The 19,444-nt window shown below is 41.6% G+C and overlaps 1 protein-coding gene and 1 pseudogene across 6 annotated transcripts in view; one reads left to right on the forward strand and one right to left on the reverse strand.

Moving 5' to 3' along the window:
• Positions 1-19,444, forward strand: part of LOC125084467 (WASH complex subunit 2-like) — a 58,193-nt gene that overhangs the window by 22,034 nt on the left and 16,715 nt on the right. For 5 of the 6 annotated variants that reach the window (XM_047701762.1, XM_047701765.1, XM_047701763.1 and 2 more), the window contains exons 16-21: positions 3,214-3,341; positions 4,781-4,867; positions 7,808-7,909; positions 10,030-10,158; positions 12,640-12,803; positions 16,331-16,433. In XM_047701762.1, the coding sequence (XP_047557718.1) occupies positions 3,214-3,341; positions 4,781-4,867; positions 7,808-7,909; positions 10,030-10,158; positions 12,640-12,803; positions 16,331-16,433 (713 nt within the window). The remainder of the gene's footprint in view (positions 1-3,213; positions 3,342-4,780; positions 4,868-7,807; positions 7,910-10,029; positions 10,159-12,639; positions 12,804-16,330; positions 16,434-19,444) is intronic. The other variant, XM_047701768.1, reaches the window with a different exon arrangement.
• Positions 1,862-2,023, reverse strand: LOC125085303 (uncharacterized; annotated as a pseudogene).

Genomic DNA, 19,444 nt, shown 5'->3' on the forward strand with positions numbered 1-19,444 from the left:
GGGTCCCTCCTCAAGCATTCCTGCCATAGAGTGTTATCTTGCCTTCCTTAGTCATGGCGCCTTAGAGGTCTCTGTTTCCCGAACTAATCTTCCCTGCTTTGGAAAATAATTACTAGGATTATCTGCCCTATGGAGAGCTAAAATCTGTTCCCCTGTAGTACCTTCTGAAGATTTCTGGTTGTGACCCTTGGAGTTACAGAGGAAGTTTTAATGATGCTTTCTTCTGGCAGCACGTAGTAAATTATATGAGCAGAATGTCACGTGTTAGCTATTCAGTTCCCAGCTTCTCGTCCCTATGCCAGGAAGCCCACCTAACCTTAGCCTTTCTTATATGGCAGGGTTTTCAGCCCCTTGGGCACTTTGTCACTCTCCTTTCTTCTCTCCTCAAATTCAAGCCCATATGCTCATGAAGTCGCTCTTCTTAAATTAGTTGTTTCTGTGCAGATGAGTCTTCTGGGACTCTCATCAGAATGCAGATTCACATTCAGATTCAGCAGGTTTGGGGTGAGGCCTGTGATTTCTGCATTTCTGATAGCCTCCCTGGTGGGAAACACCAAGTGTTTTTCCAGAAAAGAAGGATACTACTAGGTGTACAGTTTCCAGCAACATGAGAAGAAGACTGTTATTTTGAAGACAAGGTGAACCAGGATTCAGTGGGAAACACACTCTCTGGACTTAACTCCTTTTCCAGTGGTGAGCGTGAGAAGTAAGGATAGAAACAGAAACCTGAAAGAAATGATCACCTAGTTATTTTAGAAAGTGTGCAAACAGATGCATAAAACATTCAGATCTAGGCCGACTAAAATGGCAGTGAATAAAGGTTGTAGTGCCTCTCTTGGCCTGGAAGGACTCTTGCCTAATGGGGATTGTTGAGAACTGATTTAAAATTACAGAGAAGTTGACAGCTGCTACAAGTCAGTGTCCTCATTGCAGTGACACATACCTTGTTCCATACAAGAGTGCTCTTGGTAGTGAAAGGCTGGAGATTGCCCTGGTTCTCACCCGTAGGGTCAACAGTGGTCTCTTGTTCAGTGGGATTTGGTGAGGTGTTACAGAGGATGAAGTCTGTGTATGTTGACATGAGAAAGATTCTGTAGGTACATTAAGTGAAAAACATAAATCATAAGAAATATTATTAGAGTTATGTTATCATTTATAGCTTTATTTGTGAGTCACTGAAATGAGTATGTCAGTGTATCCTTTGGAGGAATTAGGTATGTGTATATAAACTATTCCTGATGGCGGTTTTGTTTGGGTGGGCAGGTGGAGTTATGCGGGAGATTTCAGTGCTTGACTTTTATTTATTTATTTATTTATTTATTACTGTTTAAAAAGAATTTTATTTTTAAATAATCTGCACCCCCAACATGGGGCTTGAACTCACAACCCTGAGATCAGGAGTCACATGCTCTGCTGACTGAACTAGCTATGCACCCCAGTAGTTTGACTTTTTATATATTTATTCAATTATTTATTTAAAGATTTTACTTATTTATTTGAGAGAGAGAGAGAGCATGCAGGGGGAGGGTCAGAGGGAGAAGCAGATCCCCCACCGAGCATGCACCCTCCCCACCCCCCGAAGTGGGACTCGATCCCGGGACTTCAGGATCATGACTTGAACCAAAGGCAGTTGCTTAACCAACTGAGCCACCCAGGTGCCCAGTAGTTTGACTTTTTAAAAGGAAGACCCAACCCTCACTTCTCAGATTCCTAAGGTGGTTGCTTCTTAAATGATCTTTCTTTCTTTAGGTCTCTATTTACCTTTAATGGCAGTCCAAGCTAGGCTAAGCTTAGGACTCCACTGCTTGGATGAGTGTGTGAGCCAGGTGGTTAAACCACGGATCCTGTGTTTCATTTGAGCTGCTCTTATGTACTTTGAAAAATTCCAACTTAATACTGTTTCATAACTAATCAAAGAATAATACTCTTCTAGTTACTCCTTTGGAGGGGAGAATTTTTCAATTAGCAATAATCGCGCCTCGGATAAATCTCATTGGCTACGATACTGCCACTGCGCAAAGCTGGGAGGGGAGATTTTTTTTTTTTTTTTTTTTTTTGAGAAGAAAAATTTGATTTTATTTATTTTTTTTTAATTTTTTCAGCATAACAGTATTCATTATTTTTGCACCACACCCAGTGCTCCATGCAATCCATGCCCTCTACAATACCCACCACCTGGTGCCCCCAACCTCCCACTCCCCACCCCCTCAAAATTCTCAGATCGTTTTTCAGAGTCCATAGTCCCTCATGGTTCACCTCCCCTTCCAATTTCCCTCAACTCCCTTCTCCTCTCCATCTCCCCTTGTTCTCCATGCTATTTGTTATGCTCCACAAATAAGTGAAACCATATGATAATTGACTCTCTCTGCTTGACTTATTTCATTCAGCATAATCTCTTCCAGTCCCGTCCATGTTGCTACAAAACTTGGGTATTCATCCTTTCTTTTTTTTTTTTTTTTTTTACAGCTTTATAAACATATATTTTTATCCCCAGGGGAACAGGTCTGCGAATCGCCAGGTTTACACACTTCACAGCACTCACCATAGCACATACCCTCCCCAATATCCATAACCCCACCCCCCTCTCCCCACCCCCTCCCCCCATCAACCCTCAGTTTGTTTTGTGAGATTAAGAGTCACTTATGGTTTGTCTCCCTCCCAATCCCATCTTGTTTCATTTACTCTTCTCCTACCCCCTCAATCCCCCATGTTGCATCTCCTCTCCCTCATATCAGGGAGATCATATGATAGTTGTCTTTCTCCGATTGACTTATTTCGCTAAGCATGATACCCTCTAGTTCCATCCACGTCGTCGCAAATGGCAAGATTTCATTTCTTTTGATGGCTGCATAGTATTCCATTGTGTATATATACCACATCTTCTTTATCCATTCGTCTGTAGATGGACATCTAGGTTCTTTCCATAGTTTGGCTATTGTGGACATTGCTGCTATAAACATTCGGGTGCACGTGCCCCTTCGGATCACTACATTTGTATCTTTAGGGTAAATACCCAGCAGTGCAATTGCAGGGTCATAGGGTAGTTCTATTTTCAACATTTTGAGGAACCTCCATGCTGTTTTCCAGAGTGGTTGCACCAGCTTGCATTCCCACCAACAGTGTAGGAGGGTTCGAGGGGAGAATTTTTAATCTGTGAATTTAGTGGTGGGAGTTTTGACTTTAGTGTAATTTTCTGCTGTATCTGTTTTAAAGACAAAGTCAAATCCACCGCCAATATCTTTGATGATGAGGAAGGAGATCTGTTCCAAGAAAAAGCAGCTGCTTTGCCAGAAGCCACTGTGACTCGGACAGAGGAAAATAAAGCAAGGGCAGAGAAAAAGGTGAGCAGGAAGGAAACTTAACGTAGTGAAGCCTTGTTAAGTGTTGATTTGGGGCATCTTGTGAGTCCGTCTGGAACCCAGAGGGAAGTGGTGTTTCCTTTCAGGTGTATGGTGAAGGACTTGAATCATACAGCAAGGTGAAAGAACACTGAGCACTGACATCCGAATACCTACCACCTAGATTGTGGAATTGTTTGGATTTTGCCTTGCTCAGTGGGTTTTACCTCCATGGATGATCTGTTCCTGAACCAGTTATCATGTTAAGGGTTACAAAAGAACGTTTTTCCAATTCTCTCATTTCTTCTGTATTAGCTAACATTTTTCCAAACAGAACCGAAGAACTTTCTTTCCACTTTCTTTCCTGATTTTTAAGTTGTCACTGTAGGATTATGGATTCTCTCTTCAACCTGTTATAAACCATTAGCAATCATTGTTTTTGTTTGTTTGTTTTAAATGAACCTGTGTTTGGCTAAGAGGATGCATCCCCATCAGCCTTTAAGCTCTTCTGGCTGTTGTCCCTTTCCTTGGTATCCTACATAGCTTGATCTGTCCTCTTTCTTTCTCTCTCTCTATTTTAACTTTGTTTGTTTGTTTATTTAATGATTGTTTATTTTACAGAGAGAGCGTGTGCACACATGTGCATGAGGGGGTGGGGCAGAGGGAGAGGGGGAGAGAGAATCTCAAGCAGACTCCTCCTAGGCATGGAGCCTGACACAGGAATCGATCCCAGGACCCTGAGGTCATGACCTGAGCCTCAAATCAAGAGTTGGATGCTTAACGGACTGAGCCACCCAAGTGCCCCTATTTATTTATTTAGTAATCTTTACACCCAGTATGGGGCTCGAACTCATGACCTTGAGATCAAGAGTTGCATGTTCTTCCAATCGAGCCAGCCAGGTGCCCTGATCATCCTCTTTCCAAAGCACCTCTTGTGTCCTTTCTATGAAACCCAGACCTTCCCACTGCCGACCACTTGTGCCTTAGCATTCAGTTCTGGCCGGCTCCTAGGGGTAGCCTGCCTTTCTCTGCTGGCTCCAACGATATATGTCCCATTTGGGTACTGAATACCCGGATCCACCAGATATACCCTCTGGCTTAACTTGTTTTTCTCTTCTCCTGCAGTTCCCTCTGCCTGACCTGTCCTCGCTTGTACATCTCCTGTGTTTAGGCTTTGTCCTGAGAAATTTATTTTATTGAGGAACTATTTTTTTCTTCTTTCCTAACTTATACCGATTTTTAAATTCTCATGATTCTTCTTTTGCATTAATTCTTCGTACGTGTTTAAGGTCTGCATCTTATTCCCCTGGCATATGGCCTGGGTGCCTTACCTGAGCAGAGACCCAGTCTGTATTCCAAATGAATGTTTGAATAAACCCTCATTTCTGTTTATCTTGTTTGTTAACCTTTAGGTTTTTGGTTCTCCCCCCCCCCCCATCAAGGTTACCCTTCCTTCCAGCAAAAATCCCAAGCTCTTGCCAGAAACAAAGACTCAAAAAGGTTTATTTTCAGATGAAGAGGACTCTGAGGTAAGAAATTCTCGTTCTTAGTTCTAGGGAACTAGTCTTGGATATGACAAAATATTTCTAAATCAGGGTTTTTTAGTAGAGGTATAAGACCTTTTATTAAATACTTCTTTTTTTGGAAATTCATGTTTTGAGAACACATGGTGTTTAGAAAGCAGTATGTGTAGTAATACTTTGCACTGTTGGGTTTGAATCCAGTGCATCTCCTGGGAGAAAAATACTCTCTTGAGGATGCTCAAATCTCAGGTTCTTTGTTGATCCATGGTGTGGTGAGGTGCCTTTACCAGAACAGAAATCAACAAGCTGTCTCCTTTTTCAGTAGTCTCATTGAGTAACGAGCATAGTGCCGCATGGTATGTATTCTGGCATAGCCTTTTATCTTGTGACCAGTAACGGTTTGTGGGCTGGCAGTGTTTGCAGACAGCCTCGGTTCTTGAAGGTTCCCATCTGGAAGCATCTTTCTAGTGGAACAGCAACCCTCTCACAAGTGTCTCTCACAGGCCTAGGTCCTTTTAGATCTGATTTCATGCCTCAATCAAGAGTTAGATGCTTAATGGACTGAGCCACCCAGGCGCCCCTATTTATTTAGTAATCTTTACACCCAGTATGGGGCTCAGGGGATCAGAGACCTGTCTGAAAATGTAATGGGCGTTGTAAATCCCCTTTACAGAAAAATATATGGACATGGCAGAAATTTAATGTCAATAAATTGTGAACTCTGGATTAAGCTTTTGTGGTTACTTTAGGGGATCAGAGACCTGTCTGAAAATGTAATGGGCATCGTAAATCCCCTTTACAGAAAAATGTATGGACATGGCAGAAATTTACATGTAATGTCAATAAATTGTGAACTCTGGATTAAGCTTTTGTGGTTACTTTGCACTAACAGCCAGGATGGACGTACAACTCTTTGGAAGTGGAGTGATTGCCATTGATGTAAATAAAACCCATGAGGCTTATATTTCATTGACGGCCAGTGTACAGAAGATAGGAACTAACCAGACTCCAGTTAAGCCAAACTCCTGACACATGAGCACAGCATGGTGGGGCCTCGCACTCCAGTCTCATCCCACGCTCCCGGCTTCCTCATCCTCAAGCACACCTGCACTGACTCCTGCCCTCTGGGAGTGCTTGTCCTAGAATCTGGATGCCTTGCTTCCTTCCTTCTTACAGTTTTTTTTTTTTTTTTGAGGCCTCCTCTGACGATCCTTTGCATGATTGCAAGCCCGCCAGCACTCGCCACACCGTACTCCTTGCGTTCTCTTCTGCTCTGTTGTTCCCCACGATATGTGTTGCTATGTGACATTTCATGTGTACCCGTTCATTACTTCAGTCCCAACTAGAATAAGCTCCATGAGGGCAGGCCTTTTTGTCTCCTCCTATACCTCTAACACTTAGGCTAGTGCTCGGCCTTTGGTAAGCCAATTTAAGAGTTGTTGACTACATGAAAAAACCAAATGTGAGCAATTTCAGTGACTTAAAATGTGTTCCGGTTCCTTATTAACTGTGAAATAAATCATTCCCAAACTTAGTGGTATCAAACACCAGTAAGTTTTATTATCTCCTATGGTTCTAGAACCGGACTGGGTTCAGCCAGGCACTTGTCAGTTAGGGTCTCTCATGTGGTTCTGGTCTGAAGGTGGCTGGGCTGAGAATCCTTTCACTCCTGTGTCCGGTAGCTGGGCAGAAAGACTCAGACAGCTGGGGCTCTGGGGGCACCCTTCTCCATCTTTCTGTGGTCTCCTGGCATGGCAGTTGCAGGGAAGGTGGGTTCTTAAGTGGTGGCGCAGGGCTTCAAAGTGAGATTGCCCAGAGAGCAGTGCAGAGGCCATATTGCTCTTTGTAACCTGGCCTTGGAGGTCAGCATGGTCGAGATTCCAGGTGGGGCGATGCAGACTCTACTTGTTGGTGGTAGGATTGTATAAGAATTTGCAGACAGGTTTTACTACCACCACCGAAGGCTTTGTCCCATGTGCATTGTCATAAATTGTTATTACTAGATGCTGTCGGGGTACTTATGCAAGGAAAAGTGAGACAAAGAAATCTTTCTGTAAGTGAAATCTTGCCATTGTGTAAAATGCAGGAGAAGCTGTCGCTCCCCCCATGTGGCCTCTTTATCTCAACAGACCCGTGGGACTCCGTGGGGTCCAGGTGAATCCACTGGGCTGAGAAGAGCTCTTCTCAGTTAATGAATTCATCAAGTCTGTGTTTGAGAGGAGGCATTGATGCCATAATAAAAAGAAATACCCAGAGAGCTCTCAGAAACTGTTCTCGTCCTATTTAATTGTCTGGCTCTTGGCTATTGATGTTTCTGTCCTAAGGGAATAGGTATCCTATTTTTATGTTTTTAGTTCATGCAGCTCAGTTTGCATCATAGGCTGACACCACATGAAGTTTCTTCAGAGTCTAGTAGATCTTTTGCAGCATCTGTTATCTATAGTTCAAGTAGAATACCAAACATTTTAAAATAAATCTGGATTTGTATATATTTGGAAGAAATAATATACTTTTATAAGGGGAGAGGAGAGTGTTAGTAAATAAAACAGAGTCATAGATGCAGTAATTTGGGAATCTAGCCTCTACTTCCGTTATTGAATCTGTTTAATTGCTCCAATACTCTGGGCAAAAAAAGGAAGTCATTGTTACTTTTTTTTAGCAGGATAAGAGATCAATTGGGAAATGTTGTCCATGTGGGAGTTTAGAAACCCCAGAGTTCCAGTGAGGCCACCTGGAGTTCCATGTGGGCCTCTTCCTTCTCACACGTGGGTGTCCATGCTGCACCCGCCAGGACAAACTGACGTGTCTTCTCAGCCAGCTTCCCTCTCACGGAGAGACCTAGACTCACGCAGCCATCATGCCATAGTCTTCAGTGTTCTATATTTAACTGATACTTTAAAAGCTAATCTGTCTTGTTAACCAGGAACTTTAATCTTGGTCCAACAGGATTTGTTTTCTTCTCAAAATGTGAGTAAGTCAAAAGATGCATCTCTCCAGCCTAGCAAACTCCCCACATCAGTCTCGCTTTTTGATGACGAAGATGAAGAGGTAAATGGTATTACTGCAATGCAAGATAAATAGGTTTTTGATGAGTAGAAAACCGTTGCTGATGTAGCTTTATAGTCGGAGGCTCATACAGTAGAACAAGGTGATGAGAGGCAGTGAAACAATCTGAGGCTTATATAACAAAAATATTTTAGTTTTTGTCTCTGCCTTCTTCCTTGACTCCTAGCTGTACAATGGGCAGGACATTAGATTATTATTTTTTTAAAGATTTTATTTATTTGAGAGAGAGCGCACAAGCAGGGGGAGTAGCAGACAGAAGGAGAGGGAGAGGCAGGCTCCCTACTGAACAGAGATCCTGCTACGGGGCTGGATCTCAGGACTGCGGGGGTCATGACCTGACCTGAAGGCAGACACTTAACCAACTGAGCCACCTGGGTGCCCTATGGACATTAGATTCTTCTTCTTCTTCTTCTTTTTTTTTTTTTTTTTAAAGATTTTATTTATTTCACACAGAGAGAGATCACAAGTAGAGAGAGAGAGAGGAGGAAGCAGGCTCCCTGCCTAGCAGAGAGCCTGATGTGGGACTCGATCCCAGGACCCTGAGATCATGACCTGAGCTGAAGGCAGAAACTTAACCCACTGAGCCACCCAGGCAGCCCCTGGACATTAGATTCTTGACTCAGCTTTTAATGGAAGGCTTTGTAGATTTCATTTTAAAAATCTGTCTTTAAGAAAATACTTTTCAGGGGCACCTGGGTGGCTCAGTGGGTTAAGCCTCTGCCTTCGGCTCGGGTCATGATCCCAGGGTCCTGGGATCGAGCCCCGAATCGGGCTCTCTGCCCGGGAGGGAGCCTGCTTCCTCCTCTCTCTGCCTGCCTCTCTGCCTACTTGTGATCTCTCTGTCAAATAAATAAATAAAATCTTAAAAAAAAAAAAGAAAGAAAATACTTTTCAGAGAATGTCTTTATTATATCCAATGACCTATGAGAATGTCTTGGATAAAGCGCAAATAGAAGACAGCCATGTCCTTACCTTGTTTTTCTTTTCTACCCTGGATGAGAGAGCAAAGTGGGGGAAGTAAATAAGAGGGAAGACGAATCAAACCTTCTTCTTTATGCACTACTGTGCAGTGGTCAAGCTCATGGGCTTTGGCACCAGACCCCTGCATTCACCTGCAAATCAGGGACCTTGACGAAGTGACTTAAACTTCCCAAATCCTATATGGCTTAATAGTATGTGGAGTCATTGTGGCAGCTGGAACAGCTCATGTACAGCTCTTGGCACTGTGCGTGGCATATAGTAAGTGCATGGGAAGTGTTCACTGTTGTCATTAGAATCTTTATCGGATAGCAGTTCATTTGCCCTTCCTGCCTTCCCATACTTTGCTTAAAGCTTCCCTTTATCAAATCTTAACGTTTTAGGGCTATTCATCTGCTGTGGTATATTGTTAAGAGTATTTTTTTGTCTAACTTGGGTTCAGGCGCTCTGATGATTTTGTTTCTATTACCTTAATGAAAATAATAGATACTTTTGGAATGCTTGACTGTACAAAAATCAGTAAATGCCATTGAACCTGAGAATCAGCTCTTTAGTAGGCCAGTGATTTTATTTGGTAAACTGTTTCTTATGTTTGTATCGTCTCTTTAAAATTAGCCAGAAAACACAAGTCATTCCTTCCCACTGTCCCAGGTATGTGTCTTTTGTAGGTGAGAGAGTGGAGAAAGCTCCCAGTTTCTCTCTCTAATTCATTGCTCTGGTTTCTAAGTCATAGAAAGCTGTGTAAGTTGTTGCCTGTCACACAGTCTGGACTGCTCTCACTGATGAGCATAGAGGGCCCACATATAGCTGGCCTGAGTGGGGCCAGGTTTCCTCCTATCTCTGTGACCTTGGCCTCTTCCCACTCCCTCCCAAGTGTTTTGCCTTTGAGTTCCATATGGTCTGTTCGCTTCTGTGGATGGAGAATACAGTTAGAGAAGATTATAGACTGTTGTTTTAGGGTTATCTGTAGGAGAAAAGTGGGATTTACTGGCATTTTGTGTTTTCCCCCTTAAGGTATTATATGTATTCTGTACTTGATTAAAGACTTATTCTTCAACGGTTTGACATGGAAGATTGTCTATTTTTTGCTTTATGTCATACTCTTCTGCCATTTGTTTTTGTAGGATAATCTTTTTGCGGCAGCAGCTGCTAAGCAGTCATCATCTCTTCTAACTCAGAGCCAAGAAAAAGCAAAACCATCTGAGCCCTCCAGAAAGAAAGCATCTGCTTTGTTGTTCAGCAGTGATGAGGAGGTGGGTGGAAAGTTTCTCCTGGAGAAGAGCAAGAGGTTGTTTGATGGGGTTTAAGAGTTACAACTATCCTAAACATTTTCTTTTTTCCTACCTATTTTATATCCAGTGAAGTTTAGTCACCAAAGATTTTGTTCATAAAACTGTCTCATTTTTTTCTGGAAGAAGGATATTTAGTATAGTATATTAATGTAAAAATTAATGTTTTCAGAGAAAAGTCGAGAATAAAAGAAGTATGTATCTTAAATTATAATATATGCCAATACAGATGAGTTAGGAATATTTTATATTGTTAAATGATTATTATGTTTCATGAATCAAGAACTGTAGCTAGACATGGTAGGAATATCCTCTGTAAGTTTAACTCCTTTTTTGTGAGTTTTAACAATATTTTTATTTGCTGTCTAGGTACAGATTAGCAGAGCTAGTAGTGAATATGGTTTAGTTGCTGATTTAATTGTATAGAAAAAGATCTTAAATATAATGACATTACAGACCCTGAGCATTAAAAATCTTTTTGCATTAAAATAATTGTTTTTTATTTTAACATTGTAGGCAAGTTTTGAAGGCATGATGTGGATGGAGAAATTATAGACATAGTAATGTGTTTTATTGGAAGCAACTTAAAATGATACAATATAATTTGCTTTTTCTACTCAAACATATGAATTTTATGATGGATTTTCCATTTTTTTTTTCTCTCTAGCATTGTTTTCAGTTGTTCTCCCCATAGTAATGGCCAACTCTCTGGAATTTTTCCTACACAGTATTTAAGTGGTTCAGGGAAAATAAAAATACAATTGACTTTTGAACAATGTGGGAAATAGGGGTATTGACCTCTTGTACAGTGGAAAATTGTCATGTAGCTTTGGACTCTCCAAAAACTTAACTACCAATAGCCTACTGTTGACCAGAAGCCTTGCCAATAACATGAGTAGTTGGTTAACACTTAGTTTTATATGTTACATGTATATATGGATTATGCGTTGTATTCTTACAATAAAGCAAGCTAGAGAAAAATTGTTAAGATAAGGAAGGGAAAATACATTTATAGTACTGTACATAGATTTATTGAAAAAATCCACATGCAGTTCAAACCCATGTTGAAGGGTCAATCGTTTTAGCTAAAGCTGGGAATAACAGTATTTGCTCAGTAAAGATAACCAAGGTTCTAGAATAGTTACTTTCCCCACCTTGGCTACCCATTGGAATCACCTGGAGAAAATGAAAAGTGTACTTTTACTTAATTGTACTCCTGTAGATTCTGAGTGGTTTGGTATATGGCCTGCCACTGGAATGTTCTAAAGCTCTCCTGGGAGAGCCTCACTACACTAGAGGAGTACTTCTCAAACCATGACATGTCAAGAAATCACCTGGGCATCTTATTATGAATGCAGACTCTAATTTAGAAAGTCTGGGCTGGAATCAGAAGTCTGTATAACATATGCCGCTGCTTGTGAACCCCACTTTGCTTTTCAAAACTCTAGATTCTAGAGACCAAAGGACCACTTAAGGAAGTGTTCAGGAGTTCCTGTGTTTGAGAGCATAGCCTTAATGCTTTCTAAAGGTCTTAAGATTTAGGCTTTTGTGGTGAAAGGGTCACTAGCAGCTTTCTTTCTTTTTTGCTTTTTAAGGATTAATTTATTTGACAGAGAGCAAGCAAGCACAAGCAGGGGGAGCAGCAGAGGCAGACAGAGAAGCAGGCTCCCCACTGAGCAGGGAGCCCCACGCGCACGCAGGGCTCCATTCCAGGACCCTGGGGTCATGACCCGAGCCTGGAGACTTAACTGACTGAGCCATCCAGGCCTCCCACTAGCACTTTCATTGTGTCTTGTTTAGATGTGCATTGTGTGAGCTTTTCATACATTTTTTTCCAGTCTGCTTTAAGATCTTTAAAGTATCATTTTCCTCAAAAGTTGCGTGTTCTTGATTTTTTTTTTTTTTAAACATTCCTCTTTCTTCTCATCCCCCTCTATTCATAAGTTTGAATCTGCTAAGGGAGACAACTTCCCCTGTCCTAACCCAGAACAAAACCGTAGAGGGAAGAAACATGTGGTGATAGAGGAAGGCATAAGGTCAGGACTGGAGGTTAAAGAGCCTAGATGTCTAGACTTGAGTTCAGAGAAAAGCCCCAGATGTGAACTTTCTTCAAGAATGATATACTTAGGGGCACCTGGGTGGCTCAGTGGGTTAAAGCCTCTGCCTTCGGCTCAGGTCATGATCCCTGGGTCCTGGGATTGAGCCCTGCATTGGGCTCTCTGCTTGGTGGGGAGCCTGCTTTCCCCTCTCTCTCTCTGCCTCCCTCTCTACCTACTTGTGATCTCTGTCTGTTGAATAAATAAATAAAATATAAAAAAAAGGGAATGATATACTTAAATAATTAGTTTAAATGCAATTTAGTTTAATGAATGTAAGTTTCATTTTACTTCCAGGTTCCTTAGTCTGAATTGCCACAGGATTTTAATATATATTTTATATTTTAAGGACCAGTGGAATATTGCTGATTCACAGACAAACTCAGCATCTGACAACAGGTCTAAACTTAGGGATTCTGGCACCACTCAGGAGCAGGAGGCCAAGGCTGTGAAAAAGACCAGTCTCTTTGAGGAGGATGATGAAGATGATCTGTTTGTTGTTGCTAAGGACAGGTGAGATAGTCATTGTAAGAAATTGTTTAACCAGTGTCTGTGGTAATAAGTAAAGGTATTTGATTCACAAGATGTCAGTTACTTGGGGTGCCATGATAATCATTCATTACTTAGTAGTCATACAAGGGAGAACATCTTTGATTTTCACTTGTAGGGTATTTTCCCCCCAATGCTGGGAAATGTTTTTCTTAGCGGATTTATCTAATTTCTTCTACTTAGTATTTTTTTCAACCCCTAAACATTATTTTTCTTTGCTGGGGATTCAAGTGCAGTTTGTTACCTTTTTTGTTTTCTTCTGGGATACCCTATAGAACGTAAAGTTTGAAAAAATTTTGTTTGAAGGTTGGTTCTCTGCATAGCTGGTGTCAGCCCAGTGGCTGGTGACTCTTCACTGCTCTGGCTGCTCCCCACATGGATACTTGGACTAAAGCCCGCGGAATGTTTTGTAGACTGCACATGGGCCCTGTTGGTGGTGTACCATGCTGCTTTCACAGATACTAGCAAGTGTAGGAGAGCATGTGGAAGAATTGTTGCCCTCCCACAATGCTGGTGGCAATGTCAGATGGTTTCACTTTAGAAAACAGTCGAGCAGTTCCTTAAAAAGTTAAATGTGGAGTTACCGTATGACTTAATTTCACTCTTAGGTAGATGCTCAAGGGAAATGAAAATACGTCCAGCCAAAAACTTGTATGTGAATGTTTGTTATAGCCTTATTCATAGTAGCCAAAAAGTGGAAACAAGCCAAACATCCTATCAACAGATGATAGGATAAAGAAAATGTGTTATGTCCATACAGTGGACTCTTAACTCAGCAATAACAAGGAATAAAATATTGATACATGCTACAGCATGGATGAACCTTAAATACTGTGTTAATTGAAAGCAGCCAGTCACAGGACCACATGTATGGTTCCATTTGTGTATAATAATCCCAAAGAGATAAATCTATAGAGACAGAAAGTAAATTAGTGTTTGCCTGGGGCTGAGGGGCAAGGAGAATTGGGAGTGATTATTAACAGGCATGGGGTTTCATCCTGGGTTGATGGAAATATTGTGAAGTTAGATGGTGGTGTTAGTTACACAACTCTACTAAAAACCAGTGAATTTCATACTATATTATAAAAGGGTAAATTTTATGGTATGTAAATTATATCTCAAAACCCTTCTGAAAAAAGAACGAAGAGCTGTGACTCTAACAAGTTGTGAAATACTGCCTTGTGAGCAGGGCACTCACACGTCCTGGCTTGTCTGGACAGCCCCGGTTTGTGCCCGTCATTCCAGCATGCTTGTTGTTAATTTCCCTGTCATTCTCAGAAATGTCCTGTTTTAGGCCATAGGCTCTGGTTATCTTCACATTTGCTGATATCTGCAATTTCAAATAAATCAAAATACGCAACCTGTTATTTACAGTGAGAAATACCCTAGTTCACTGAGCAGCGTGTTTTTCTTCTGAGGACAGAGCTCCATGGGAGGCCCCAATTTAACCAGTAGTTGCTGAGTCTTTTGTTTTCTGTTGTAGCTCTGTCCAGAGAGCTAACTCATTTTCTCTAGCTTACCTTCAGAATCTGTCATCATGTACTTTTTGTGGGTTGGTTTGGTGTTTTGTTTTGTTTTTAGAAATTGTTCAGAAAATCATGCCTAAGATGTTTTCCTGCTGTAGCAGCTTAATGAGGTTTCGGTATTCTTTAGGCATCCGACATAGTTGTAAATATTTTGTGATCACTCATCACCAAGTAGTGAAATATTTTGGTTATAATTTGTGTAAATTTTTAGTGGTATATATCCATAGAGGCTTGTTAAATTCCACCATACTGTGGCTTTTTGCTTTTATAACTTCTTTAAGGTATAGCCTTAATGTTTAACCTTCTTCGGTATATATGTCTAACTACGTACACTCAAGGGTTTGGTTACTTGTGCTCCCTAGTCTGTGATGCTTAGGTTTTTAAACATTTTTTTTAAGATAGGCAGAAGTCAATATTAAACTAATGAATAAGCTACATAGATTGTGCCTTGCTAGTAATTAAACATACGAAAAAGATTATGATATGTATACTTGTGTATATATATTAATTATGTCCTAACGTACGTAGATGTAGATGGTGAACAATTTACTGAAATGATGTGTTAGTATCATTTTTACTTAGCTAAAATTGGATTTATTTTATTTTTATTTAAAAAAAGATTTTATTTATTTCACAGAGAGAGACCGTGAGAACGCGAACACAAGCAGGGGGAATGGGAGAGGGGGAAGCAGGCTTCTCACTGAGCAGGGAGCCCAATGCAGGGCTCAATCCCAGCACCCTGGGATCATGACCTGAGCCGAAGGCAGATGCTTAACAGTTGAGCCACAGGTGCCCCTAAAATTGAATTTAAAGTTTTTGTTACATTGGTAATTGTGTAGTGTGCTAGTTGGATGACTCTTTATCACATAGTGAAAACTGGAACTTGACCTTTCAGTTCATTTTCTGTTCTGGATTCCCCACGTCTAGTGCTAAGCCTCTGTGTGATTCTCCACTGTTGTATTTCTGTCCATTAAAAGTCCTGACCAGTATTTGTTCTGGCAGGTGTTTACTGGTCACCTTCTCTGTAGGGGCCAGGGCAGAATCCTAGGTGAGGAGGTAGGTAAAGATAGGCTAGAGGAAGGTGGTGAGGAGAGCTGTGGCTGAAAGAGCCCAGTATGTTTTTACTCCTTCTTTCTTTTTTTTTAAGATGTTTTATTTATTTATTAGAGAGAGAGAGAGAGAGCATACAAGGAGAGTGAGAGGGAGATGCAGACTCCTGCTGAGCAGAGAGCCTGACACAGTACTTGATCCTAGGACCCTGGGGTCATGACGCGAGCTGAAGGCAGATCCTCGACTGACTGAGCCACCCCGGCGTGCGCTCCCCCAGCTCCCCCCCCTTTTTTCTAATATTTTAACTTCATTCTGCTTTTTTGTTTTTAAGTAGGCTCCACACCAACATGGGGCTTGAACACATGACCCTGGGATCAAAGGTTGCATGCTCCACCAACTTAGCCAGCCAGGCACCCCCTTCCCCTCTCCAGTATATTCTTTATTGAAAACAGATGCTAGAGATCCCTAGTTTCTGTACTTCTCAAGAATTCTAGAAAGCTAGCAGTTGCTTTAAAATCTAATAATTCAAATCTTTACACCATTTTTACTCCAACCCTACCTCTCTTCCCAGCATCCCCAACCATGCTTTTAAATACTTGGCCTAAAAATAAAATGAAAAAAAAAAAAAAAAATACTTGGCCAAGCTAACTACTAGTGCACCTATAGTGAGTCAAAGGGAAAGATGAAGAGGCCCTCAAACTTCTACATATGGATGAGAGCCGGAGGCTGATGATATGTTAGACACAAATTGCACCCATTTTTAAGGTTTTTCTGGTTTCTTTTTAACTATGTAAGGTCAGCGATGACTTGGGTGTTTTAGTTGTAGGTGGGTTCCTATAACTATGGCCTAGAGGGAATATTGTATGTATTTTTTAATCACATTTGCCTTATTTGACCTTTTGTTTGATTGTACAGCCAAAAGAAGCCCCAGAGAGTGTCACTCCTCTTTGAAGACGATGCTGACAGTGGAAGCTCTCTCTTTGGCTCTCCTCCTGCATCTGTTCCTCCTACAACAATGGTATTTGTAGCTTCCTAGGTCCAGGAAATACCCTAGAGGCGATGTCACATGAGGAGTGAAACTTCCCTGAATCAGCCCCTGAAACCGATCTTGGAGGCTGAGTCTAATGGAAAGTCCCATTTGCCTAGTTTTAGAAAGAGGTCTTCTATTAGTGGTATTTTATAGATGAAACACAAGCACAAAGCGTGGAGGAAAGGTTTCCTCCGTGTCATGCACCCCCTTCGGCATCAGGGGTAGGGATCTGGAGTCTCATGGGAGAGCGCTGCTGCAGTCCTGGTGGGGGTCACCAGGCTCAGCCGCAGCCGTTTGGAATCATGCTAACATTAGACCAGGCCGGAAAGGCACACGTTATTCCTTTTAGGAGCACATTTCAAGTACTAACACTTTTTACTACTGTCAGTAGCCAGTCAGGAAAAGGGAAGGAAATTCTGGCACGTGCTATAGCATGGATGGACCTTGAGGACTTCACACTGAGTGAAATAAGGCAGTCAGAAAAAGATAGTATATGATTCCACTTAGACGAGGTACCTGGAGGAGTCAACTTCCAAGAAACTGAAAGTAGAACTGTGGTTTCTAGGGGCTGGGGGGAGAGGGAAACGGGGAGTCTTTTAATGAGTACAGAGTTTCGGTTTTGCAAGATGGAAAAATTCTGGAGGTTGGTTGCCTAACAGTGTGAATATTCTTAGCACTACTGAACCATATACATGGTTAAGATGGTCAATTTTATGTTTTTTAACGAGAGTAAAAAAAATTTTTTTTTTTTGTAGTTAAAAGGATGTGATAAGAAAAAGTCAATTGGTGGCTATCCGGTGTAAATGATTCTGGTGACTACATGTACGTGACGTCACTACCACAGTCACCTAAGCTAAAAAATTTAGCCAGTCTTGGTGATAGTTACATCAAAAAGGAGTATTAAGGAACGAGAGGAAGGTGGGATTATGATAATAGTTGTTCAGGGAACCCAGGCGTACTGGAATCCTGCTCTGGCCTGCCATTCATCCCTCCCCAACTCCTTCCGTTAGTGGGTATATGTGAGCGTGTGCACATAGAACAAAGTGAGGCCAAGTGCTGGTTTACTACCAGCTGGCAATTGCTAACAGCCCCAAAGGGGAGTGTAAAACTTTTTAGGCTAGACTCCATGGAGACATCCTTTATCTGGCTCGGTTAGCCTAAAAGGCCAAGAATCAAGTCATGTCACAGCCTGCTGTCAGGCCTTCAGTCCCAACTTCAGGCCCTTCAAATTTGGCATGTGATAGAGGCAAAAAGACCCACATGACAGAGAAGAAGGGATGAGCCCCTGGGCTGTCTCCCATGTGCCTTCTTTAAAAAGGTTTAGGAAGTGCGTAGAGAATGCAAAGTCCTTACTCTCCTCCCAGAGGAGTCATCAGTAACTGTGTGTTGTCAGCTCTTTCAGGCCTGCTCCCTGGCACCCCGTGTCTGTTTTATTTAAGTGAGATCAAGTTATACATTTTTATGCATCTTTTTTCTCATCCTGCAGAATGTTTTTCATTTTCATAAGCTTGAGCTTATTCTTTTTCGCCACTCTTGGTATTCCCTGTAACTATTGGGACATGTGTAACTGACTTTGGCTTAGATGGAGTAACTGTTACTGTTTCCTTCTAGTTTATTAGGGATGTTTCTTCCCATCCCTACTGCCTTATCATATTTAGCCTTGACTTGAGATAATTTTATATCTTACTTCCCCATGATTGCTTCTTCCTTTCTTCCTCTGCTCTCCTTGCCGTTGCCCTGGTTCTGTTCGGAAATACAACCCGGTCCTGTCTTGTCCTTGTCACAAATACTTCAGCTGAGCCTCCCATGCTGCCTGTAATCTCATTCAAGTGGCACTCCTCTTTACCACCCTCACTCACCATGTGCTCTAGGTGACTCACCCTGTCTCACAATACTCCAGGGGTCCTTATTGTCTTCCTGATCTGGAAATAGTCTTCATATTTTTAGACATAGGACAAACATTAACTTGTCCTGTGAAAGCTTGCCAGACCAGGCACATGTCAGTTGATGATTTAGGAATTTTTTTTTTTTCCACCATATTCCCATTAAGTGGAATTGTACCAGAAGCTTTCAGCATGGGGAGGAGCATGCTGCCTTCCCTGCTGCTGCTTCTGAGGTTCTTGTCCTCTTCTCCTTGAATCATCCATCCTTGAATCTCCCTTAAAGAAGACATCAGGTGGTTAAAAGAGTCAGATCTGAGTGGTTTTCTTCTGTAGATTATAAATAAAAACTTCTACTCTGGATAAATGAGCATTAATTTAATAAATACTAAAGGTTCTAGAAATGGAAAACTTCTTTCTACCTGTAGTAATAGTGATTATTAAATGAGACAAAAATCAGAGATCAGCATCTTAAGTAGCTGAACAAACTGCACACAGAATTGTACCATTTGTGAAATATAAGCACCTCTGGACAACAATATAGAAAAGATTTTTTGTTGTTGTTCAGAGATCTTAGAATATTTTAAAGTTAGATGTGACTTAGTTATCAACCTATCAGTGAAATTAATTTCATGATCAAGAAGAATACAGCTTATCTTTAGGAACATTTACAACCAAAAGTTTGGGTGGCATTTTTCTTGATTTAAGAGACCGTGTTTATTTATTTATTTAAAAAAAATTTTTTTTTAAAGATTTTATTTATTTATTTGACAGAGAGAGATCACAAGTAGACAGAGAGGCAGGCAGAGAGAGAGAGAGGGAAGCAGGCTCCCCGCTGAGCAGAGAGCCCGATGCGGGCCTCGATCCCAGGACCCGAGATCATGACCTGAGCCGAAGGCAGCGGCCCAACCCACTGAGCCACCCAGGCGCCCTTATTTTTAAATTTTTTAAAAGATTTTATTTATTTATCTGTCAGAGAGCGAGAGGGAGAGAGAGCGAGCACAGGCAGACAGAATGGCAGGCAGAGGCAGAGGGAGAAGCAGGCTCCCTGACAAGCAAGGAGCCCGATGTGGGACTCGATCCCAGGATGCTGGGATCATGACCTGAGCTGAAGGCAGC

The sequence above is a fragment of the Lutra lutra genome, chromosome 14, assembly GCF_902655055.1.
Source record: "Lutra lutra chromosome 14, mLutLut1.2, whole genome shotgun sequence".
Lineage (NCBI taxonomy): Eukaryota > Metazoa > Chordata > Mammalia > Carnivora > Mustelidae > Lutra > Lutra lutra.